At 45.4% G+C, this 20,649-nt stretch overlaps 1 protein-coding gene across 8 annotated transcripts in view; it reads left to right on the forward strand.

The window, feature by feature from the left end:
• Vinc (vinculin) overlaps positions 1-20,649 on the forward strand; it is a 53,869-nt gene that overhangs the window by 11,097 nt on the left and 22,123 nt on the right. For 5 of the 8 annotated variants that reach the window (XR_013309797.1, XM_077643160.1, XM_077643161.1 and 2 more), the window contains exons 2-16: positions 738-845; positions 2,345-2,516; positions 3,527-3,672; positions 4,426-4,749; positions 5,442-5,660; positions 7,541-7,733; positions 8,776-8,921; positions 10,529-10,621; positions 11,501-11,570; positions 12,252-12,400; positions 13,160-13,225; positions 14,291-14,402; positions 15,152-15,349; positions 17,038-17,129; positions 17,969-18,059. Coding sequence is in view for 7 of the 8 variants with exons in the window: in XM_077643160.1 (XP_077499286.1) it covers positions 738-845; positions 2,345-2,516; positions 3,527-3,672; positions 4,426-4,749; positions 5,442-5,660; positions 7,541-7,733; positions 8,776-8,921; positions 10,529-10,621; positions 11,501-11,570; positions 12,252-12,400; positions 13,160-13,225; positions 14,291-14,402; positions 15,152-15,349; positions 17,038-17,129; positions 17,969-18,059 (2,179 nt within the window). In the remaining variant the exon portion in view is untranslated. Of the gene's footprint in view, positions 1-737; positions 846-2,344; positions 2,517-3,526; positions 3,673-4,425; positions 4,750-5,441; positions 5,661-7,540; positions 7,734-8,775; positions 8,922-10,528; positions 10,622-11,500; positions 11,571-12,251; positions 12,401-13,159; positions 13,226-14,290; positions 14,403-15,151; positions 15,350-17,037; positions 17,130-17,968; positions 18,060-19,808; positions 19,911-20,649 lie in introns of all 8 variants that reach the window. The other 3 variants (XM_077643156.1, XM_077643157.1, XM_077643158.1) reach the window with 1 other exon arrangement.

Consider the following 20,649-nt stretch of genomic DNA (forward strand, 5'->3'; position numbering starts at 1 on the left):
CGGAGCTGCCATCATTGTCAGTTCTTTCCATTTGGGCAGGGAAACTGGTGGATTAATTTTGACACATTGAAAAGCAGCAGGCCTTAACAGTAGTGAGCATGTTAAGCATGAAAGCATGTGCTTTGCGACCATTGCTCTTTTGAATTTGTCATTGAGGAAGACAATTTTAGTTTAATTTGTAGTAACTTGTGAAGATACCTTTACTACAAATCAAAACTTTGATGATAAACTACAAGAAAGGCTACCTGCAAGCCACGTACTATTTGATGATATTTGAGCATCTAATGGCATTTGTGGGATACTTGGACAATGCCTAGAAATTTCATTTGGATCAACTACAACAGGCAAGCTGTTTCTGTGAATAAGATAGACAATACATAGTTGCAGTCATGGTGGAAGAACAGCACAACAAAGGCAATACAAGCGCTGACTAGCAACTTGAGTTTATTGAAGAATGAATAAACTCAGTTGCTAGTCAGCGCTTGTCTTGCCTTTGTCCCGCCTTTGTTGCGCTGTTCTTCCACCATGAATGCTTACCAACTCGCCCAAATCTCAGCTTTACATAGTTGCAGGTTTTAATGATATACATTTGCTTTGATATTCTGATGTTGTGATTAGTGGTACATTTGCATTTTTTTCGTGTCATTGCTTTTTAAGTGGGCCTTTACGGAGCAGGGTTACAATTGGGAATCAGGGTTGTCTCTCTGACCTGGCCGTTTCCACTGTCTACCCTCCAGGTATCCCGGCTGGTGATCCTTCATGAAGAAGCCGAAGATGGCAACGCCATGCCTGATTTGGAGCGCCCCGTCAAGGCTGTCAGCATGGCCGTCTCCAACCTCATCAAGGTTTGTTGCTGTGCTTTCCTGGCCGTTGCATCGTTACTGCGTTCATCACGCATGAGCCGCCAGACTGGTTTAAACTAACGCCAAGCTTGGCTGAAAAGAAAAGGCTTTTAATACTAATATAAAGCGTATGGCAATTAAGTGATAAAGTTTCTATTAAACTTCAGAACAATGGGCTCGTGGACCATTTGGTGGAGCTTCCATATTTAGATGAAGTGCACCGCATGAGAACAGATGAGACAGTCAGCAGTTATGCTTGCAAGTGAGTAGCAGGTAGAGCAACAGACGTGCTGCACTCCTAACTGATCTTGCAGCAGAAAGTGCAGGAGAAGGAGGAAGAGGAAAGGCAGAAGGGTTAACCGGAAGAATAAACCAGTTTGCTACCCTGCACGGGGGGAAAGAGGTGAGGGATAAAAAGATGAAGGGGAAAAGAGAGCAGCAGGAAAATGAAATCAGTATGCAAAGTCAGCAAGAGTTCGGTAAAGTCACAGCCGATTGTGCAGGCGAGAAGTTCTCAAGAAGTGGAGCAGTGCCTTGGAGGGCTTAACCGCCGGAGATCGCCGATCTCCGCAGCCAGTGGCCGAGAATTTTCATTTCCGTCAGTGGGTGTGGGTCTATGCGCTACAGCGCACGGCAGAGAAACTGCCTTTCGGCACTATAGGCAGGGCATTCACAAAGAATATGGGCATCAAGCCATAGGTGACACAGCAAAGTTGCTTCACATCGTGGTAGGCCAGATGGAAGCCGGAGCTTCAGATCACGTTCCAGGGATTTTAAACATGAATTAGATAATTGGCCTGAATTCCACTCGGCAAGCGTGATCTCCTGCGCAAATGCGTGATGGTAGGGCACATGATGGTGCAAGTTCTGTGTGCTTATACGGAGGCCATTTTCCTGCCCGCTGTGCCATGCTTTGTCTAACTAATGAGGTTTGCCTTTGTATTGGACACTGAAATGGAAAGGGAGAAGCGAGGCTGTAGGAGTGAGGTTGCATTGCCTGGAAGTGACTGAAGTGCCTCACTGGCATGAAGTGAAAATGGAACTTGCTAGTGCACGTGTGTAAACCAGTGCCATAGCATCAGCATCATTGGCCAGTGCTAGCTTGATTTTCCGCCTAGTTATGTGAGTGTGGCACCAGTGGTAAATAACGTCAAACTAAGGGACAAGAACATAAGAGTGCATGAGAGCAGAAGATGCCAAAGTGGATGGCTCTGGGAAGAAGTGAAGGAAAATGCTCTTACTATGTCAGTGTGCATTTGATGTGTGTGTGTCCTTTTTTTTTAATTTACCGTCGCTGAGCATCCATGGGGGGGCTAGTGGGTCGGTGCTGCAGTCATTGTTTTCTTGTGTCTCTGCTTGCTTTGTACTTGGCTTCCTTTCTTTAGTTCCCCTTGGAGTAATGTCTTTTGGCGAAATGCGGGTGTCCCAATAAAGTGATAGAAAAGGATTCCCTGTTCAGTTGAATTGGGCACGGCTAAATTCTCTTTTTATTGTGTTTCCAGGTGGGGCGTGAGACGATCAACAGCAGCGATGACCAGATATTGCGGCAGGACATGCCGGCTGCACTGCAGCGGGTCGAGCAGTCTTCCAAGCTGCTCGAGGAGGCCTCGGCCATGCTCAAGGCCGACCCCTACTCGCAGCCTGCCCGCAAGAAGCTCATTGAGGGAGCCCGCGGTGCGTGTCACAAATTGTTTTACTTGTCACTGGGGGCTGTCAGTTTGTCATGCCAATGTGAGAAAATTTACGATGGTGGGAGCTAGCAGCTGTCAGTGCCAAGAAAAATGTGAAGAAAATGCCCTTCTGCTTGAATTCAGGGATCCTTGTTTAGCTATTTCCAGAGGTCAAATTTTGTTTTCTCAATGACTTCCAAATTTGTTTTAGCATAGCTGATGTTTGGAGTGACTGGTCTGATGCAGATGATGCTGTCTGTTTGTCTCATTTTTTTTTGGTGGTGCACTTGTGAACTTGTTACTTCTTTCTCCTGCAAGGAAACCAAGCAGTGGTGGCAGTTTATTCTTATTGCTGCAATACATGCCGTTGCAATCCGATAAAGAGTGGAATGGCTTCTAAGTAAACCCAGAAAAGAGCTAGCAACAGTAGTTTGTGGGGTTTTTGAGCTGTGAACGCTTGTGAAAGTGGGCACATTAAAAGTTAGTATGGTAAAACTGGAAATGAAATGATGAGCTGTGCGCCACAGAGTTCCTTTCATACTATGTTACTACAGCCTGGCTTTTATGTGCATTTGGGGGCAAAATTCTGTGGGATGCGTATGCGCGCACAGAAAAAAATTGCTGCGTAGAAATAAATTTTTCATGCATGCTTCACGTTTTGCATAATTTTGTCCCCAACTGTGCATAGCTGTACAGGATGCTGTATTACATTATGAAGACCTTAAATATTCTTGCATGACAGAGTTTTATACTTGAAATGTGAGTAAATGATATGACGTCTAGTTTCTTCCTTCTTGATGAGTGGCAGAGTTTGACTCTTTCCTGTGTGAAAAATATTTCCGACATCATTTGCACGGAAAAGTGGCAGGACAATGGGTTATTCTAATTCTTAGTGTTGATGCCTTGCCGTGTCTCAACAGCCTCAATATAAGAATTGCTTTTATTTATGACAAAACGCACAACCGCATAAAAAGTCATTTTAATTTGCTTTGTGGAATCGCAACGCATCTGCAGGCATCCTGCAAGGGACATCTGCCCTGCTGCTCTGCTTTGACGAGTCTGAAGTGCGCAAGATCATTCGCGAGTGCAAGAAAGTGCTGGACTACCTGGCCGTGTCCGAAGTGATCGAGTCCATGGAGGACCTTGTGCAGTTCGTCAAGGTATGCTCTCTTCACAACCTGGCTACAGGTTTCGTAGATTCAAACTTCCGTGGCAGATGGCTAAATCAAAGCACGGGCAAGCTGATAGCAGCTTCTCTGCAAGCTTTTCATTTGCTTAATGCACATTTCTTGATAGCATGCTGCTCAGGTAGCCCTGGAATTCATGCTGGCGTTGCATTTGCCAGTAAGCTTGTTCACCTTTTTTCATAAGTTTATGAAAACTGTGATGAATTCTCATGCCTCCTTCATAACATATGCACTACCTCATATTGTTTTGCTGTTGTGGAACTGACAGCATACGTCTTTTTGCTACATGTTTTTAAAGTAGCCCATGAGTTCCTGAATAGTAATTCTTATTGCAGGATTAGTGCCTGTTAGAGTGATGGTGTGACTGCAAAAGCAAAGAATAACATTGGTGACACTAGTGAGTGAGATGGTGTTGAGAAACTGAGTGAGTTCGCTGGGACATCAAAGCTATGGCTGGTGCAAGACAAGAGTAACTGACTGTTGCAGGTCATTGAGAAATGCTTTCATGCAGTGAGCTGTCAGCCTGGCTCGTAATGACAGCAGCAAATTTTTTTTTGCGAGCTCAATCAGTGACTGCAGTTATGTGTGCAGCCTGATAGCGCACTTCACTGCATGGGCAAAGTCAAGTGAGTCATCATTGACTGTGCTGTCCACTGGTGACTTGACATGTGACTGATGTGTAACTGACGCATGACTGACGCGTGACGGCATGTGCTGAATATGCAGGACATGAGCCCGTGCCTGACGAAAGTGTCGCGGGACGTGGACGCTCGGGAGAAGGAGCTGACACACCAGGTGCACCGGGAGATCCTGGTGCGGTGCCTGGACTCGGTCAAGGTGCTGGCGCCCATCCTCATCTGCAGCATGAAGATCTTCGTCCAGATCCTGGCCCAGTCAGGCAAGGGCGTTGAGGAGGCGGCCGAGAACCGCAACTACCTGGCACTGCGCATGACCGAGGAGATCAACGAGATCATCCGCGTCCTCCAGCTCACCACCTATGACGAGGAGGAATGGGACGCCGACAACCTCACCGTCATGAAGAAGGCCCAGGTGAGCATCGGCCTCACTTCAGACGACTTTCAGTCGAGGGATTATGGAATCCCAAAGTGTGATGGTCAGCGCAGCTGCAGGCAGATAGCTTGTTTTGGCTGAACAAGTGTCTTTTACCAGGCATAATTGTATCCATATTCCTGGGGAGCACTTGATGTGAAGACGAGTAATGCAATGTAGACCTTAAGAATGAGATAGTATTCTCTAACATTTATCTTTTGTACTGCATTTGCTTTTCAACTGACATTCTCATGGTGCAGTGGAAGCTCACACGAACCATTGCAAAAGATGTGTTGTTAGTCGCTACCAAACCATTGTACTTGAATTAGCTACTTTGGTGTCACATGATTTAAATTTGCTGAGCTTGTACAACGTCTGAGAGGACGTTCAAAGAAAATGCACAAAAACCTGTACCAACCTACTACTGTTCCTTCGCTTTATTAGCTGGTGGGTTCTTATCACTTGCTTGTAATGTTAATTTGATTCCTCTTGAATTTCATGGCTTTATCTGGTCACCCAGTAGTAGGGGCTGTGTAGCGAGGAATTTTCTCATGTTTCTGCTGCATGAACAGCAGTTACACCGCCGTGAGCAGTGGTTGCAAAATGGCGGAATCTTTCTGCCATGCATGCCTAGTGAGGCAGCATAAGCAAAGTGTCTCTCATTATAATATGTCTTTTTTTTTATTTTCCAGAACGCCATTGCGGGCAAGATCCAGTCTGCGCACGACTGGCTCGAGGACCCGACAGCTGTCACTGGCGGTGTGGGCGAGAAGTCGCTGCGGCACATCCTGGACTATGCCAAGCGGGTGGCCGACAGATCTCTGCCCGCTGATGGGGATGCCATCCGCAAGCTCTGTGGCGACTTGGAGTCCATGACTAACGCCCTGTGTGAGCTGCGCCAAGAGGGCAAGGTGGGGGCACGGTCGTTTTTCTCGGTCGTTTCTTTCTCTGCCAACTGAACCCTTGTTTCTTTTCGTTGTGAATATGCCTTTTTATTGACCTAGCTCACCGTGGCTGTTTTTATGGAGGTAACTTCACATGACTGTTTATTAGTATGCACGAGCACCAAGTGTCATTCCTATTGGTTCTCATGAAGAATGGTAGGTCAAATTAGTTGTTAGAAGTGTACATTACCAAAGAAGTGGTATGAAAGGCCACCAGACTCTAGAAGATTGCACAAAGCACTGACATTGAAATGATGGCTTGCTGGAAAACATGGAAAAGTGTATACCGTTGCCAAGTCACTTGCCTGTGTCTATTGGTACATTTAAAACCAATGCATAACTGCAATGCACAGCAAGTACAGTGATAAAAGCATCCAGGTCCTTACCTTTAATGTGCAGCCTTGCGTATGCTTGACTTGCATTCATGCCTGCAGGCTTCATGACATTTCATACATCCGCTGTCAAATGAGTTGTTGTTGTTACACATTTGTAGGCCCTTAGAGATTGACTGATGAAACTAAAATCAAAACTACATGTAAAAAGAAATTCATTTGTAATTTCTTCACCATGTGCAGCTGAATTCCACTTGTCGCCTTGTGCATCATGTCAGAAACTCAAATTAATGAACATTTAATTGCTCATGTGGAAAAAGACTAAAGGCTATACCAAATTTATTCACATAATGAACATGCTTGCATAATGTGTGCACTTCCTACTTTGGCTGTCAGAAGTGCAATTCATTTTTCCTGGCATATTGAGCTCAACCCATTCATTTGTTGTGCAGTCTCCCAATGATGACAGCGAATGCTAGCACTTTTTTTTTAATGCCTAAACAACTATGCCTCTGTCGAATACCTTACAACACAAACAGCCAGTAAGAATGCTCCTTTAAAATAATCCAAGGACCAATAGAAACCACGCCTGGTCATAAAGAGTTTCTTCGATCTGTTATATTGAGGATTACAGCAACTTTTTGCGGTTAAGCTTCACGCTGATTGGTGCTAATTGTGCTAGAGGGAGTTTTGTAGGTGTGCCCTCTTTGGACAGCAGAATGGGCCGCTACATGACCTAAATATGCAGGTTTAAGTTCAAAGCTGTTGACTATGCCGTCAAACATTGAAATCATATTGAAGAGTGCATTTTGCTTTATTGAGAATGTAAGTCTTGCCAGAGGAACTATTTATTCCACCAGCCTACTTCTTATTCTGTTTTGCTGTTTTAGTTTTCCGAATGTTTTGCCCTGTGTGCTGAACGCACCCTCCCAAATTATGAGAGTTTTTTTTTGGGAAAAAAAAACTGCATTATGTGAGTATATACGATATATTTACGAAGAGAAATTTATTTACAGCTAAAATACATGCTGACACGTTCTTTCATCTTTCTCGCGCATTCGTACAGCCAAGCACTACGCACACATACACACAATGCTTCTCGCTCATCACTCTGGTTCGCACTGCCACTATCCCGCCTTTTCTCAGCGCCGTTGACAGCCATGCACTCGTAAGCACATAAAACACAGGAACACACACATGTGTGCTGGCTTGCTCTCCAAGATGTGCCATAGGGTTTCGGGCTCCGCACTTCAGCCGGCCTTTGAGATCAGACACCCAGCAAGCAGCCCAAAACTCGCCTTTTGATTTTCAAACAAAAAGGGGCACCCGCCACCCCAGTCGTAAAACAGAGAAGCCCTCTCGGAAACAAACATACAAATGAAAAGGACACTTGCTTATGGTTGTTCCAAAGAAAGAACGCTAACAAAATTCTGTGTGGCTAGTTCTTCAAGCAAATTTTACCTGAGGGTGTTGCTGGTCGGTTCTGCCCAACCCTGCTGTCCTCATTTGTTGCAGGGTGCCTCTCCCCAGGCACAATCGCTGGCTCGTGGAGTCGGTCTCAAGTTGCGTGAGTTGAACAACCTTGTCAGCCAGGCCATCACCAATGTTGAGCGCAGCGGCATCCAGCAGCTGGCACACACTGTGGGTGGTCGAGTGGAGCAGGCACTCAGGTGGCTCGTCAACCCCGGTGTCTCGGACAAGGGCCTTGGTGAGTTTTTTGCATGAATGGTGCGACGCTGCACACAGAGGATGTCACTTCTCTTCGTTTCTCGTTTCTCTCTTACACCAGGAAATGTGCCCTTAACAGCTGTCGCTGTAAAAGTTGAAAGGGCATTCACATAAAATGATGGGAGTTTAAACTTCAGCTTTGTATGTAAGGGGGTGTAGAAAAATGTGAAAGTAGAATGCATTTGTGGGTTCATTTGTAAGTTTATTTAACTGTAACGATGACAGTTGAATGGGTCATGTGACTCATTGAGGGTTCTTGACCCTTTGACAATTAATGGATCAGGTGGCCTATGGACAAGTGGGCCATTTAATTGTCAGCATGACCCCCGATGGCACTGTTTCATGTAGATGACGACCATAAGATCTCGATGGTGTCTAGTTAGAGTCGATGCTGCAAAACAGTCGTAACTGTAACCTAGGTTTTAATGGCTTCAACTGCACCTGCAGTTTTGGATTGGACAGCTCAAAACCACTATGAATGACTCTAAAGCCTGTGGAAAACCACTTTTCTTAGATCATTATAGCCTCGGTTGTGCAGTTGGCTATCCTTTTGCTGTCAAGAGAACTCGTGTAGAAGAGGGCGCGATGAATGGTTTGAGTAGTCAGGCACGGCTTTTCTTTATGGCTCTTTTGCTCACATCTATTTTAATTGCAATTATTAATGCGATAGCGCACTAAAAATCCCGCTGCTGTCCAGAGTCACGTAATTCACTGATTGATCGGGAGAGGTCACATGACCTTGTGACGTCATCACAGCCTGCCCACAGCGTTGTGAGCAGCCTAGTTTCTAGATGGCAACCTAGATGGACGATCAGATCTGAATGTGGCGGTTGGTGGACCGACATTGCAATGAATCTGACGCAAACACACACAGCAGTTGAAACAAAAGCATCCCCATAGTTATTTTTCTCGTTCCAAATGTACTGAACCTTGTGGGGAAGTGCAAATGCTGCTTCTGTAAGTGTCTTGAGAAGGAGCACTGTTCTTTCTTGCTGACGGTCGCCGCCCTCTTTTGTGTCCAGGCGAGCATGCCATCCAGCTGACGGTGGAGGAAGGACGGCGGACTGCAGAGAGCTGCCCGATGCCCCAGCGGGCGGAGATAGTGCAGCTGTGTAATGAGATTGACTCGCTCACGCGCAAGCTCAAGGACCTCTGCAGGCGGGGGCTGGTGTGTGCTGTTCACTCCACCTAGTGCATCACCTTCGGGCCTCATTTTCTAAAATGTCTGTGTGCTGTGAAATGTCTTTGTTAGGGGTGTGCAGATATTCGGAATATTCGAAATTTCGAATACGAATCGAACATGTTTCATATTCGGTTCATATTCATATTCAATAAATTGATATTCGAACATTTCCGAATATTCGAAAATTTCCGAATACTCAGCAACGTTTTTATACCGCGCCGACTTTCGTAAATTCGATTGTGTCAAAATCGCAATATCCAGGCAAATTATCTGAATATAGGGTTTAAAGTTCCAGGAAAGCAATACAAAGGCCCTGTTCTCTTCTCCATCGTTTATCACGTGGACCGATTGCATTCCGATGCCGCTAGGCTTGACCTTATGCGCAAATCTGCAAGTGGGCTTTCCCACATACCACTCGTGCTGCGAACAAGATGGGAGACGACCCGTTTCTAACAATTGCAACACGAAAGCGCGTCAATTTTTTTATCCTTCCGTAATGTGTTATATAATTAATGACCACACCCATGGCATTCGTTCTGTCACCTTAATAACTCTCTGAGTGTGACCACCACCACCTTGTTTTGGTCGACTAGCTATGCGGGAAAGCCTACTTGGTAATTTCGCGTGAGGCTCCCGAAGAGGCGAGTCGAGGTGTCACAACAGGGCAAGCGATCCTGTAAAAATCCCGCCTGTTGCATGGTGCACTGTAACCCATGCACCCCTTAAGTGGGCGTAATCGCAGGCGTGACAACGTTCGGAGGGCCCCTGTCACTCGGTCAAAAAAATAACCACATTAAAGGTTGGATACTGTTATGCTGTTCAGTTAAGTAGTATACATTTCTGCGCACATCATGTTTTTTTATATACGGTGCTCAGGCAGTCTAGTTTTCTTTATTTCAGTGGAAAGGCCATACACTATTTTGAAAAAAATATGAGCAACAATGTTTGCTTGTTTATCTTTTCTGAATTTATTTTTTGTGCTGACCAGATATTCGATATTTGATTCGATATTTGAAGCCATTTTTCCTTCATATTCGTATTCGATTTGTATTCGAAAATTTCAATATTTGCACACCCCTAGTCTTTGTTTATAAAGATACCTTAGAGGTTGAGTGTGCTGGGTGGACATAAGCATTAACTACTGCTGCTAGGAACAGCTGTCGTGTTTTGATGCATGCAGGGTTCTGCTTGTAAAAACAAGCTGTGGGAAGCAGAGCAAGCAAAGAATAGGGTATCCTGAGCGTCTTTCTCCTCACTTGCTTCACAGAGCTTGCCCTATTTGTTCTCCTGTTCCTGCAACCTTCAGCTAGTCAACGTGTCTTTTTCTTCAATTTTCAAGTAGTTTTCCAATTCCTAGCAGTGTCATGTTTTCTATCTGCTAGTTTAGTCACAATGAGCTATCATAGTAAACCAGATGCATCACTTACTTTTCATGTCGGAGCTGTCATTTTTGCTAAGATTATGAAACTGTGTAGTCAGAGTGACTGTTAATATTATATCTATGGTGATTTCCATTCCAAGGCCGGCCTCTGTACCCATTGTGCAAGCTTTCTCGTTCGTTTATCCTTGTTGCGTCCCCACTGTGGTTGCAGGGCAACTCCCCCGAGGCCCAGCAGACGGCTCGACTGATCTCGTCCAAGCTCCTTGAACTCAAGCACAAGATCCAGAAGGCCCTTGTCAACAGGGTGAGTAGTTGGCATTGTGTGCGGCTCGTGTGAAAAATGTTATCTTGTGCAGTTGGACCTTGATTTAGTGGGACCTTGTTTGGCCAGTAGCTTCGAGCATGTACAGGTGTAGTCAAAGTACTGTGGAGCAAGCTTTATCGTCCGAAATTTTACTATGAGTTCCATAGAAAAGATGTGATGACTTCTTGGGCTCGTACGTGAGTATATTAGTGGCATGTGCTACCATATTAATAAAGTACTTCCCAATTATCGCTAGGCAAGGCGTGAAGCAAGTTCCATCGCACAAACTCCATAATAGTTTGGCCAGGTCTGTATTTTGTCGGTATTTGCCGACTCTAAAAATATGTCTGTTTTACAGCGTTGGCTGTTATAGCGAGACTCCACTGAGAGCTTGTCGCCGTTGTCCGCATTGGTCACATGACATTGGTCACATGACCAGTGTGATCAGTGTTATGTGACATGACCAATGTCACATCATGTCGATCACGACTTATGTCATGACATCAGTCACATGAATGGACCACGTGACATTTATCATGTGATGTATTATTGGTCACATTAATGGGTCATGTCAGCATTTGATGGGTCACATGACTGTGACCCTCCTCATACAACGACCCTCTTAAACAGCTGGCACTGGAACCCGGGTAACATGTGGACATCCCTTTCAACATTTCCTGCACATTTGAGCAGTTTGTGCACACATTCGTGTTGCTGGATTATTTTTCTCGTTCGAAAACTGGCTCCTTTACTGCCTGTTTTCCCATGTTTCACTAATGTGGAGTTGCACTGCTCTTTGAGGAAGGTGTATTACGAGCTAGGCCACCAGTGTATCTGCACATGTTTTAAATGCATCGCCCATCTCGTTCTTCGCTGCAGGTGGTTGAGGACTTCATCGACATCACCACTCCACTGAAGCTGTTCACCGAGGCTGTGCATGCTCCCGAGGGTAAGGGCAGCCGCCGCCTGGTTGTGTTATCTTTTCACCGACTTCGGCTGAGCTTACGCTCTAATGATTAGCCACCTGTAGTGTGTAGAAATTACTTCTGTCTCTGTAAAACTTCCTTCTTTTGCAGTGAACCTAAGCAAACATTTGAGCTTTACCAGAGATCCTAAACTTTGCCATGTTAGCATTACATCATGCGTGCTTAGTCCTACTGTGCGGATTCACTGACTGCACTTGCATGCATTATTACAACTACCCTGTTTAGATTCCATTTTGTTTTTCTTTTTATTTCTTTCACATTAGCTGACGTAATCGCCTACCGATAAAAATGTAGCATGGCCAGTCTCTCTGGGCAGAGTGAAGGTGTAGGAAGGACAGCCACACATCTGAATGATGGCAGGGGCATGACCAACAGTCTCACATGCCATTAAGATGCAGCTGTAACCTTGACAAAACAAGCATGGCTTAGGACATTGGCCAAAGTGACACCATGCTTCACATTTGAATCTTCATTACTGGCTCGAGACCAGTGATTGTAGGGTCATGGCACCGCTTCAACCAGTGACATAGAATGCAAAAATAAAAAATGGAATGGGAATAGAATTACTATTGTACTGGCCCAGGCTGCTTGTGTCGGGGGACCTTTGACCGTGATGTATAATTGGGAGCTTTCAATGCCGACAGGCACACCAAACAGGGAGGCCAACTTCCAGGACAAGGCACGCAACCTGACCGAGTTCTCGCAGAAGGCGGCACGGACAGCGCGCAACGTTGCTCTTGGTGGTGCATCGAACAAGAAGCTTGCTGAGGCACTCCTATCTTCAGCAGCTCAGGCAAGAGGCTCCCTTGAATGCTGATTCACTCGTATTGATTGCACTTAGACAGTGTGTAGTGCTCCAGCTTTTACATGGCTAACAGGCTGTCCTTTTTTTTTTTAAAGTGTGCTAGATCATGTGGACTTTTTAATTGGGGCTTGCTGGATTTATTGCTATTCTGTAATCTCTCTAGGTTTGAAATGCTTTCAGATAAAAGTTAAACCAATTTTCCAGTTTGCTCAAGCTGATCCTTTGGCCCTGTCAACATCAAGTGTTTCGAAAACCTAGCTACCTAGCTTAACTTAAACTGCGCATGCTTTGAACAAAATTGTGGTTGCTTTTGAGTTCAGATTATTGAGCGTTAACTGTGTCAGGCTGAAATCCATATTTAAAAAGCTTAAGGAATAAACCATTATTGCAGCTGTTTGCCATTGCATGTAAATGAACATTTTTTTATCCATTCATTCTTCCCTAGTGGATACCAGAGGTAAACAATGTAGCTGCCACATTTCATTTAGCAGTTTTTTTTTTATCGTCCAAAAAAATGGCATAACAGATGTTAATGTGGATGTTTCTGATTAAATGCTGCAATTCCACTGATTTCCTGGTGGTTGTAAGTCGACCGTTGTAGCCCACTAGTGGGTGCTTGACTTGGGGTGCTGACCTGGGTGGCCCAACAGCTGCCAGTATAGGAATGGCCAAGTACTCAGCCTTGTCCAGTCTGATGCTGGAGTTAGGGGGGGTGACAGCCTCCTTCATTTCTTGCTTTTTTTCCAGGTGGAGAGCCTGACCCCGCAGCTGGTGAATGCCGGGCGCATCCGCATGACCTACCCAGATAACAAGGTACATTGAAGACCAGATTTTTCAGCACCTTAGCTCCAAGCTGTTTTTTCCTGGCTTCACAGTGAGGGATGGAACACGAAAATGCACCTTCGGGAAAATCTGAAGGCACCACATGGGAGCTAACGGACATCTTGTACTTATTCTGGGACAATGTTTTCAGTTGATTATTATTTTAGACTTCTTACACATCCACGGCTCGGCTTAATTGGAAGATAACTGTGAAAAGCGCATTCTATATGAGCGAGAAGACAGTCAGGAAGTGTTACTGGCACCACTGTTTGAGTGCTGTCCATGCTAGCAGTGTCTGCATGCTCCAAGGCTGTGAAAAGGAGTGAGGGAGAAAGGAAGAGGAAGGGGCAAGGAGGTTCTCTAAGGCTGCTGTGCATTTAAAATGGAGGCTTTGATATTGAATGAAGGGTTTGGTGGTGTAGGAACAATTATAGCACAGGTGCAGAGGCACTGCCTTTGGGTATGGCAATGTGCACTGTGTAATAAGTGGTACTAAAAGAAGAAAAAAAAAGATCTGTAAAAAAATTGAAAATTGGTTTTGAGGAAAGGAAATGATGCCTCACTTATCTGGTGGACACCCGATCCATCCCAGCTATAAGGGAAGGGGTAAAGGAGGGAGTGAAAGGAGAAGAAGAAAGAAAGAAAGAGGTGCTGTAGTGGAGGGCTCCAGAATAACTGGTGATCTTTACCATGCACTGACATCTGACATTTCTTCCATTGAAAGGCAGCCCCCCCCCCCCTTCCCCGGTGGTCCGGGTACTCTGGCTCACTAGACCAGTGCCTTGACCACTGAGGCTGAAAAAAAGATCTGGTTTGATTAACCTTTTTTTTTTAATTGAGCACGTCATTTCTATATTTAAGAGAAAAATTTGAAGCAAGAAACAGCATTTCATGTACCGCACAAAAATGAGTGCTGATATCAAATTTTGTCAGCTGGAAAAAGTAGAAAATTTCCTGCATGGCTGTAAGTGTGAAAATGCCAGACTTCATTTTGTTAGGAGTGATGACGAGAACCGGTGTCTTTTGTCTTTGCTTATATATGTTATCTGTCTGCAGGCTGCGGACGAGCACTTTGAGAACCTGCACCGGCAGTACTCGGAGAGCATGATGCACATGCGCAACCTGGCCGACGAGGCCACCGACACCGCCAGCTTCGTCAAGGTCACCGGTGAGTCACCACTGGCTGCACCCACAAGCAATTGGGACTTTGCTGTTTTTGCGGAGGATGAACCTGGATCTTTTAAGATTTGTAGAACAGTCTAACAATGGTTTGATAGGGCTGGCCAGTGCGTTGCTGATGCTTGAGGGTCTTTCACAACCCTCGGCACAGAAGACCTGAGCACAGGAACCGTAGAGCACAAGCACTTCAAACAGAACCAGCAGTTGCAGTCGTGAAGCTTTTGAGTATAAAAAAACATCTCTAGTGTTCTAGAGCAATGTCTCTGTGCATTTTGGGGCTGCATTTGATATGGCAAGGTGAAGGAGCACGCTTGTGACTATGGCAGGGAAACCATGGTCAGGTTAGCAGTTGAACAAGCCAGGCTCATTGCTTGGCTTGATTGGCTGGAATGAAAAGGCCCAATATGAGAAATCACAGAAGATTTGAAAGGAGAAAAAGCAAGGCAGTAGGCGCAAAAGGGGCAAGCTTGAACCTGTTTTCTCTTTTGTTCGTTTGTGTTTGGTGGATGCACACGCATGTTATGAAAATGCTGCAGTCAATGCATTCAGCTGGTAGACAGTGCTTGTGTCGGTGTTTCCCTCCTACTGTGACCTGTTTAGTGCACTGTTCTAACTAATTTTCAGTGACATACCAACTGCCTCGATATTGCCTGTTTTGAAAAGTGATTTTAGCTCATGTTAGCCAACACTCTAAAAGGGTCCCAGTGTTCTAAACATCCTGCTGTCTGTCTCATGCAGAGGACATGATTCTGAAGCACACTGAGCTGTGTGAGGATGCCATGGCACGGCAGCTTCCCCAGCAGATGGTGGACAACACGTCGAGCATTGCCCGCCTTGCCAACCGTGTCCTCATGGTGGCCAAGCAGGAGTCCGACAACTCCGAGGACCCCATCTTCATTGGCCGTGTCAACCAGGCCGCTGACTGCCTCCAAGGCAGTGAGTAATTGCGCACCTCTTCACGGCTTGAAATCTTGGGATTTCAGTATAACAAAACAGTTCACAATGACGTAACTCATGTAATGCAAGATTGGAAGCTGCTGTAAAAGGCTGTGTATCTGATGTCTCGTTTTTACAAATGGATATAACGAACACCCTGATGAACCTCGCTGGCCATTTCATGTTGGGTATGTTATTTTTAGTGGAGCTCAACTTTTCAGTATCCATTCAACGTGGCAAGTTGAAGGTACCGCTCATAACACGTTTGTGTTGAGCACCGCACTAAACATGTACAAATTTTTTTCCCACCTCAAACGGCGCACCGACCACGGTGGCTCAGTGGTTAGGGCGCTCGGCTACTGAGCCAGTTTCCGGGCTTGAACTTGGCCGCAGTGGCCGCGTTTCGATGGAGGCGCAGTGCAAAAAGGCGCCCATGTGCTGTGTGATATCAATGCACGTTAAAGATACCCATCTGATCGAAATTTTTCCGGAGCCCTCCACCACAGCACCTCTTTCTCTGTTTCTTCTTTCACTCCCTCCTTTATCCCTTCCCTTACGGCTGTTGCCCTCAGTGTGAAAAGAATAAAGCTGAGATCGTTTGCATTTGAATGCTGTTGAGGGAGCCCTTATCAGATTATCGAATGCTTTTTTGGTAGCCTTCCATCTGGTGTACTTATTCTGTACAAGAAACTCATGTGCTTTAATCAGGTGAAGCGCTATCGCCAGTATGCTCATGTATGCGGGGAAGCAACAGAATGGGAAACGGCAGAACTCTTTCACTTTAGTCTGTTTCGGCTTTAGCCGATCGATCGGTGCACCCATGTCTGGTTGCTGCCAGCTATATTCAGCTACGTCTTGGCGCTTGTAGCAGGTGTGAAGGCTCCTTGAACATAAATGGGTGGCAGAATAAACAGTAGCTTTGTTGTCCTAAGTCTATATGGCAAAAGGAAGTCCGCAGACATGCAACAGGTGTAGCCAAGGTCACCTACAGCTGTAATGACGCAACATCTACGGTACTTTCCACAATTAAACGCGCGGCGTAGAATGCTTCTCTCAGCTAAACCGGCGAAGTGGTCAAACTCAAATTTCACGCATTTCGATGGAGGCGAAATTGTAGAGGCCCATGTACTGTGCGATGTCAGTGTACGTTAAAGAACCCCAGGTGGTCGAAATTTCTGGAGACCTTCACTACGGCGTCCCTCATAGCGTGAGTCGCTTTGGGACGTTAAATCCGTACAAACAAAACAAAGCAATCAAATTTCATGCAGAAATGGCATTTGGTCGGGAGAATTGTTTTATACCACATCTGTTTGGGGTACTTGCATGAATCGATCATAACTCGGATATTCGCATTGTCTGTTGTGACGACGAAACAGAACAAAAAGAATTCACTGGTTTGGCTGAGAAAACCATTGTATGGTGCACGTTTAATTGCGGAATAGTTTGTACAACCCCCTTCGACTTCTCTGCAGCGAGGTTTAACTGCAGTAAATGCGAATTCCAGAGAACGTCCGTTCCTGTTATGTTGAAAGGCAACTTAGTGGTACATGTACTAGTATGTAAGGCCTGCTTGAATTTATTTGAAGCTTTTTGCAATCAAGTGCACTCGACCACATGTTTAGGGGCCACTTTTAATCTGTGCATTGAAGGGCTTGACGACCATGTTGCCTTGCGCCCTGTTTGTGCAGCGGTGACTCCGATGATCCAGAATGCCAAGCAGGTGGCCACCCGCATCTCGGACCCCGTGGCCCAGTCGCGCTGGAGGGAGTCCAACAAGGCGGTCAGTTGGCGGGTTCCTTCTTCTGTTCCTCCTCTCTGTCCACAGTGTGATGGATGTGCATGTGTGTTGTCCCATTGCGCTAATACAAATCCGCTTCACGAGTCAATGTTGCGAAAAGGGATGGTGATAGGGATGCCGACTTGACAGTGACATGCCAAGAATAATGTGTGATTGCTACCTGACTGAGATCAAGGTTTATTCTGACCGTGCTGCCAATACTGTCGGGTTCAGGTTTTTGAGGAATTGCTACTTTGCTGACAACTCCTTTAATTCCTGCGCTGTCCCACTGATGTGGACTACCAGTTAGTTTGTTCTTGTCTTACGTGTATATTTCCTTCTACTGTCTTGTCTCTTGTAAAGATGGAACAGTGCAAGAATTTAACTAACATGTCAAACCAGTTAGCCTCAAGGCCAGTATAGTGCCAGCATGTTGCCAGTATGTCCCTCCTTTCTGCGATATTGACTGCTGTTGTGGTTGTCGCCCAGCTGCACCTTGGAGGAGGCTGCTGGCTTGTTGCCATCCAGCAACCTCCTTCAAGATGTTGCTGCAGGAATCTCTGGCTGCCTTGGGGGCCGTATTGTTTCTGTGTGCTCAGTGCTGCTGCTTCTTTTTGTTGTTCGCCGTCATTCAGGACTTTTCAATGGGAATTCAGTCCAAGGTAACATTTCACTCTTCGCACGACCGCCTGCGAGCTGATCTTCATGACATTTGACTATTCATACACACCCACAGTATATATAAGGAAAACAACTCTCTGCAGTGCAGTTTGTTGACCCAGTCTTGGCAGCTGGCCACACCTTTGTTTTATTTTTTATTTTTTTTTCGCGCCCCCTTCTAGCTCATCAATGCGGTTGGCCAAGTGCGGCAGGCTGTGACGGTGACACCCGAAGAAGAGCTGCTCCCACACCTCATGGGACTGCAGGCTAACGGTAAAGCCAGAATCACCTCTTTTCCCGTAGCACTGTTTTCCATTTTGAGATTGATGCGCACCCGGCAGACTTTCGGCGTGAGCGTGGAATGCTTTCTGTGGGGATTCAGTTGACAAAGGCATTTAGCGGGGTGGTGATTGTATGTGCAACAGTGGATTCAGTGAGCTCAGTAGTAGAACTTTTGATGCACTTATAATTTTGCTTCACATGCTAAGAGTTTTAGCACAGCCCTGGATTGGGGCTCGATAGGGAAGCGGAAGTTGCTAATGGTCGAGCTGTGCTTTTTCTTGACTGAGGTTGTTCGACTGAGCTGCGGAAGTGACATTCCTCGGCATCATTCGTTTGCCACTGCAGCGATCTGGCTTCACACTCTTTCGTGATAGCTGTTTAAAAAATGTGTTCCGCTTGAGAACAACTTTGTACAGTACGCTGTTGGATGTGAAGCGCTGGCCCTTGTCTGATGATGCTCGTGTGCCAGCAGTGTGAACAGCCTTTTTCCATTCTTTTTTTTTTTTGTAACATCGTTAGTGTGTTTCATTCAACCAAAGTGCAGTCATGTGGGAGATCTTAATATTTCTGTGTCAGTACAGGCTGATGCAATTCAGAGAGTGTAGTCCTGTTCAGCTGAGCACTAGATGACAGATATAATAAACGACCTCAGTGGTTGCATTTTAGCATGTGCACAATGCAAATGCACCTGTGTGCCAAGGTTCCAGTGCACACTGGAAGCAACTGGCAGTCAAGGTTATTTCAAAGTTCTTCAATTATGGTCACCATCACAGCACACATTATACCTCTTAGATGATAAATCATCAAGTGTTAGTGTTTCTAACGGTTATTCTTATGAATGAAGACCTAACTTACCATAAACTTACCATAACTTGCCACCTTGGAATGGTGGAAAGCTTTGTCTATAAAATTTCTGCTGCAGTGTAGTTAGTAACGCGTGATGGGCTCGTGTTTGTTAGCACAAAACAGGACAGGAAAGACCTTTTGCTCCTGTTGCTTATGTGCTGGTGGGTTTGCTGTGAAACTTTTCTGTGCTGTGTGTTCAGTGGTGTAGTTTGTGACTGTCGAAGTTCTTTGCAGCACAGTTTTCATTTACTTTATTGGGGCCTTGATTGCAATTGAGAAGTATATGTAAAAAGCAATGCAAAACGTTGAAAGAAGTTACTGATTACTTCTTGTTCTAAAAACAGCTGTGATATGATAGAGGTCAAGAACACACAAATCTGCCTATGTCTTTCCAAGCATGCTGCACCATTTACATATTCAGGGATAAGAAGGTTCGCTTAGATGCATATAGTTTAAGTGAGCAAGTGAAAGGTGTGTGACATGTTTAAAATTACTGTGAAGCTTGACTGCATTTCAAATTTCTGTGAGGCAATGTGAAAAATGGCAGTAAGTTTCATGTTTATGTTTTTATAATCAAGGAACAATAGCCAGCTTATTGTTAATGTAATGCTGCCGCAAACGAAGAAAAGTCTTAAAATTAAGTCGGCAGGATTGTGTCTGTGTTTATCGTGAAATTTTAATTTCCGAAGTTAAGTAACGTAAAACCAGCTGGTTCGAAGGGCCGTGACCATTTTTTTTGTTCATTGAATTTACCACCATGAAGAAACTTTCAGCCTCTTCCTGAAGCTGCATTCTATAAATACTGCTCTCTTCTTTTTTCTTTTTTTATCCTCCCGTCTTTCAAACTGTGCCTTCACCTGTCCTCTTTTCGTGTGGTTTGGCGGCCTTCCTCAGCCAAGCCACGGGCACAGGACGTCAAAATGCCCAACTTTAATGAAATGTTTGACGTCAAGATCGAAGTACCACCGGTCGACAAGCGCCCGCCTCCCAAGAGAGGTAGCCGTTCACACATTGGCCTCTCCTCCGGGCTGCACCCCTGCAAAGCATTGCTGACTGCCCCCCCGACTTGTGTGGTGCAAATGAAAAAAAAAAAACAAAACAAAAAAGGGACCCAGTATGCTTCGTTCCTCCCTGCCTGTTGATGATGCCCACATAACTATTCCTATGCTTAAACATGTATGTGGGCGGCTTTTGCATGACCGGGCATTTGTGCTTGGGCATTTGCAAAAAGATCTTCAGATAGTGTGGGTCATTCATTCATTCTCTGCGGCGGTGAGAAGATTTTTTGGTGACTGATTTCATCTGAGGGCTGAGAATAGCTTCTCTTCTGTTTACCTACAAGAGGGGTGCATCACTCAAGCTATCCCTGCGTTCAGAAATACAGGTGGCAAATGAATTTTCCCTGTGTGATCTGACATGCATAACAGAGTTCTCGGAGGCTCGTCCCTGCTTTATTAACTTGAGTTGGATCTTGTGCACTTGTCTACTCCTCATCTGGTTGACTGCGAGGTCATTCCAAATGAAACAATGCGTGTTCTATAACAGAGATGCGCGATCCCAGCAGCTGGATGTGGTGCGTGTTTCGTAACAGAGATGTGCGATCCCAGTGGCTGTATGCGTGGCGCCAACTGTAACGCTTGGGTTGACCTATTTCGTGCTCCCGCTGACGTCTTTGTCCCTCCGTATTGGGGATCTTGATTACCCAGCTTTGGCAAAAAAGGCACCACATGCTCTC

The sequence above is a fragment of the Amblyomma americanum genome, chromosome 11, assembly GCF_052857255.1.
Source record: "Amblyomma americanum isolate KBUSLIRL-KWMA chromosome 11, ASM5285725v1, whole genome shotgun sequence".
NCBI lineage: Eukaryota > Metazoa > Arthropoda > Arachnida > Ixodida > Ixodidae > Amblyomma > Amblyomma americanum.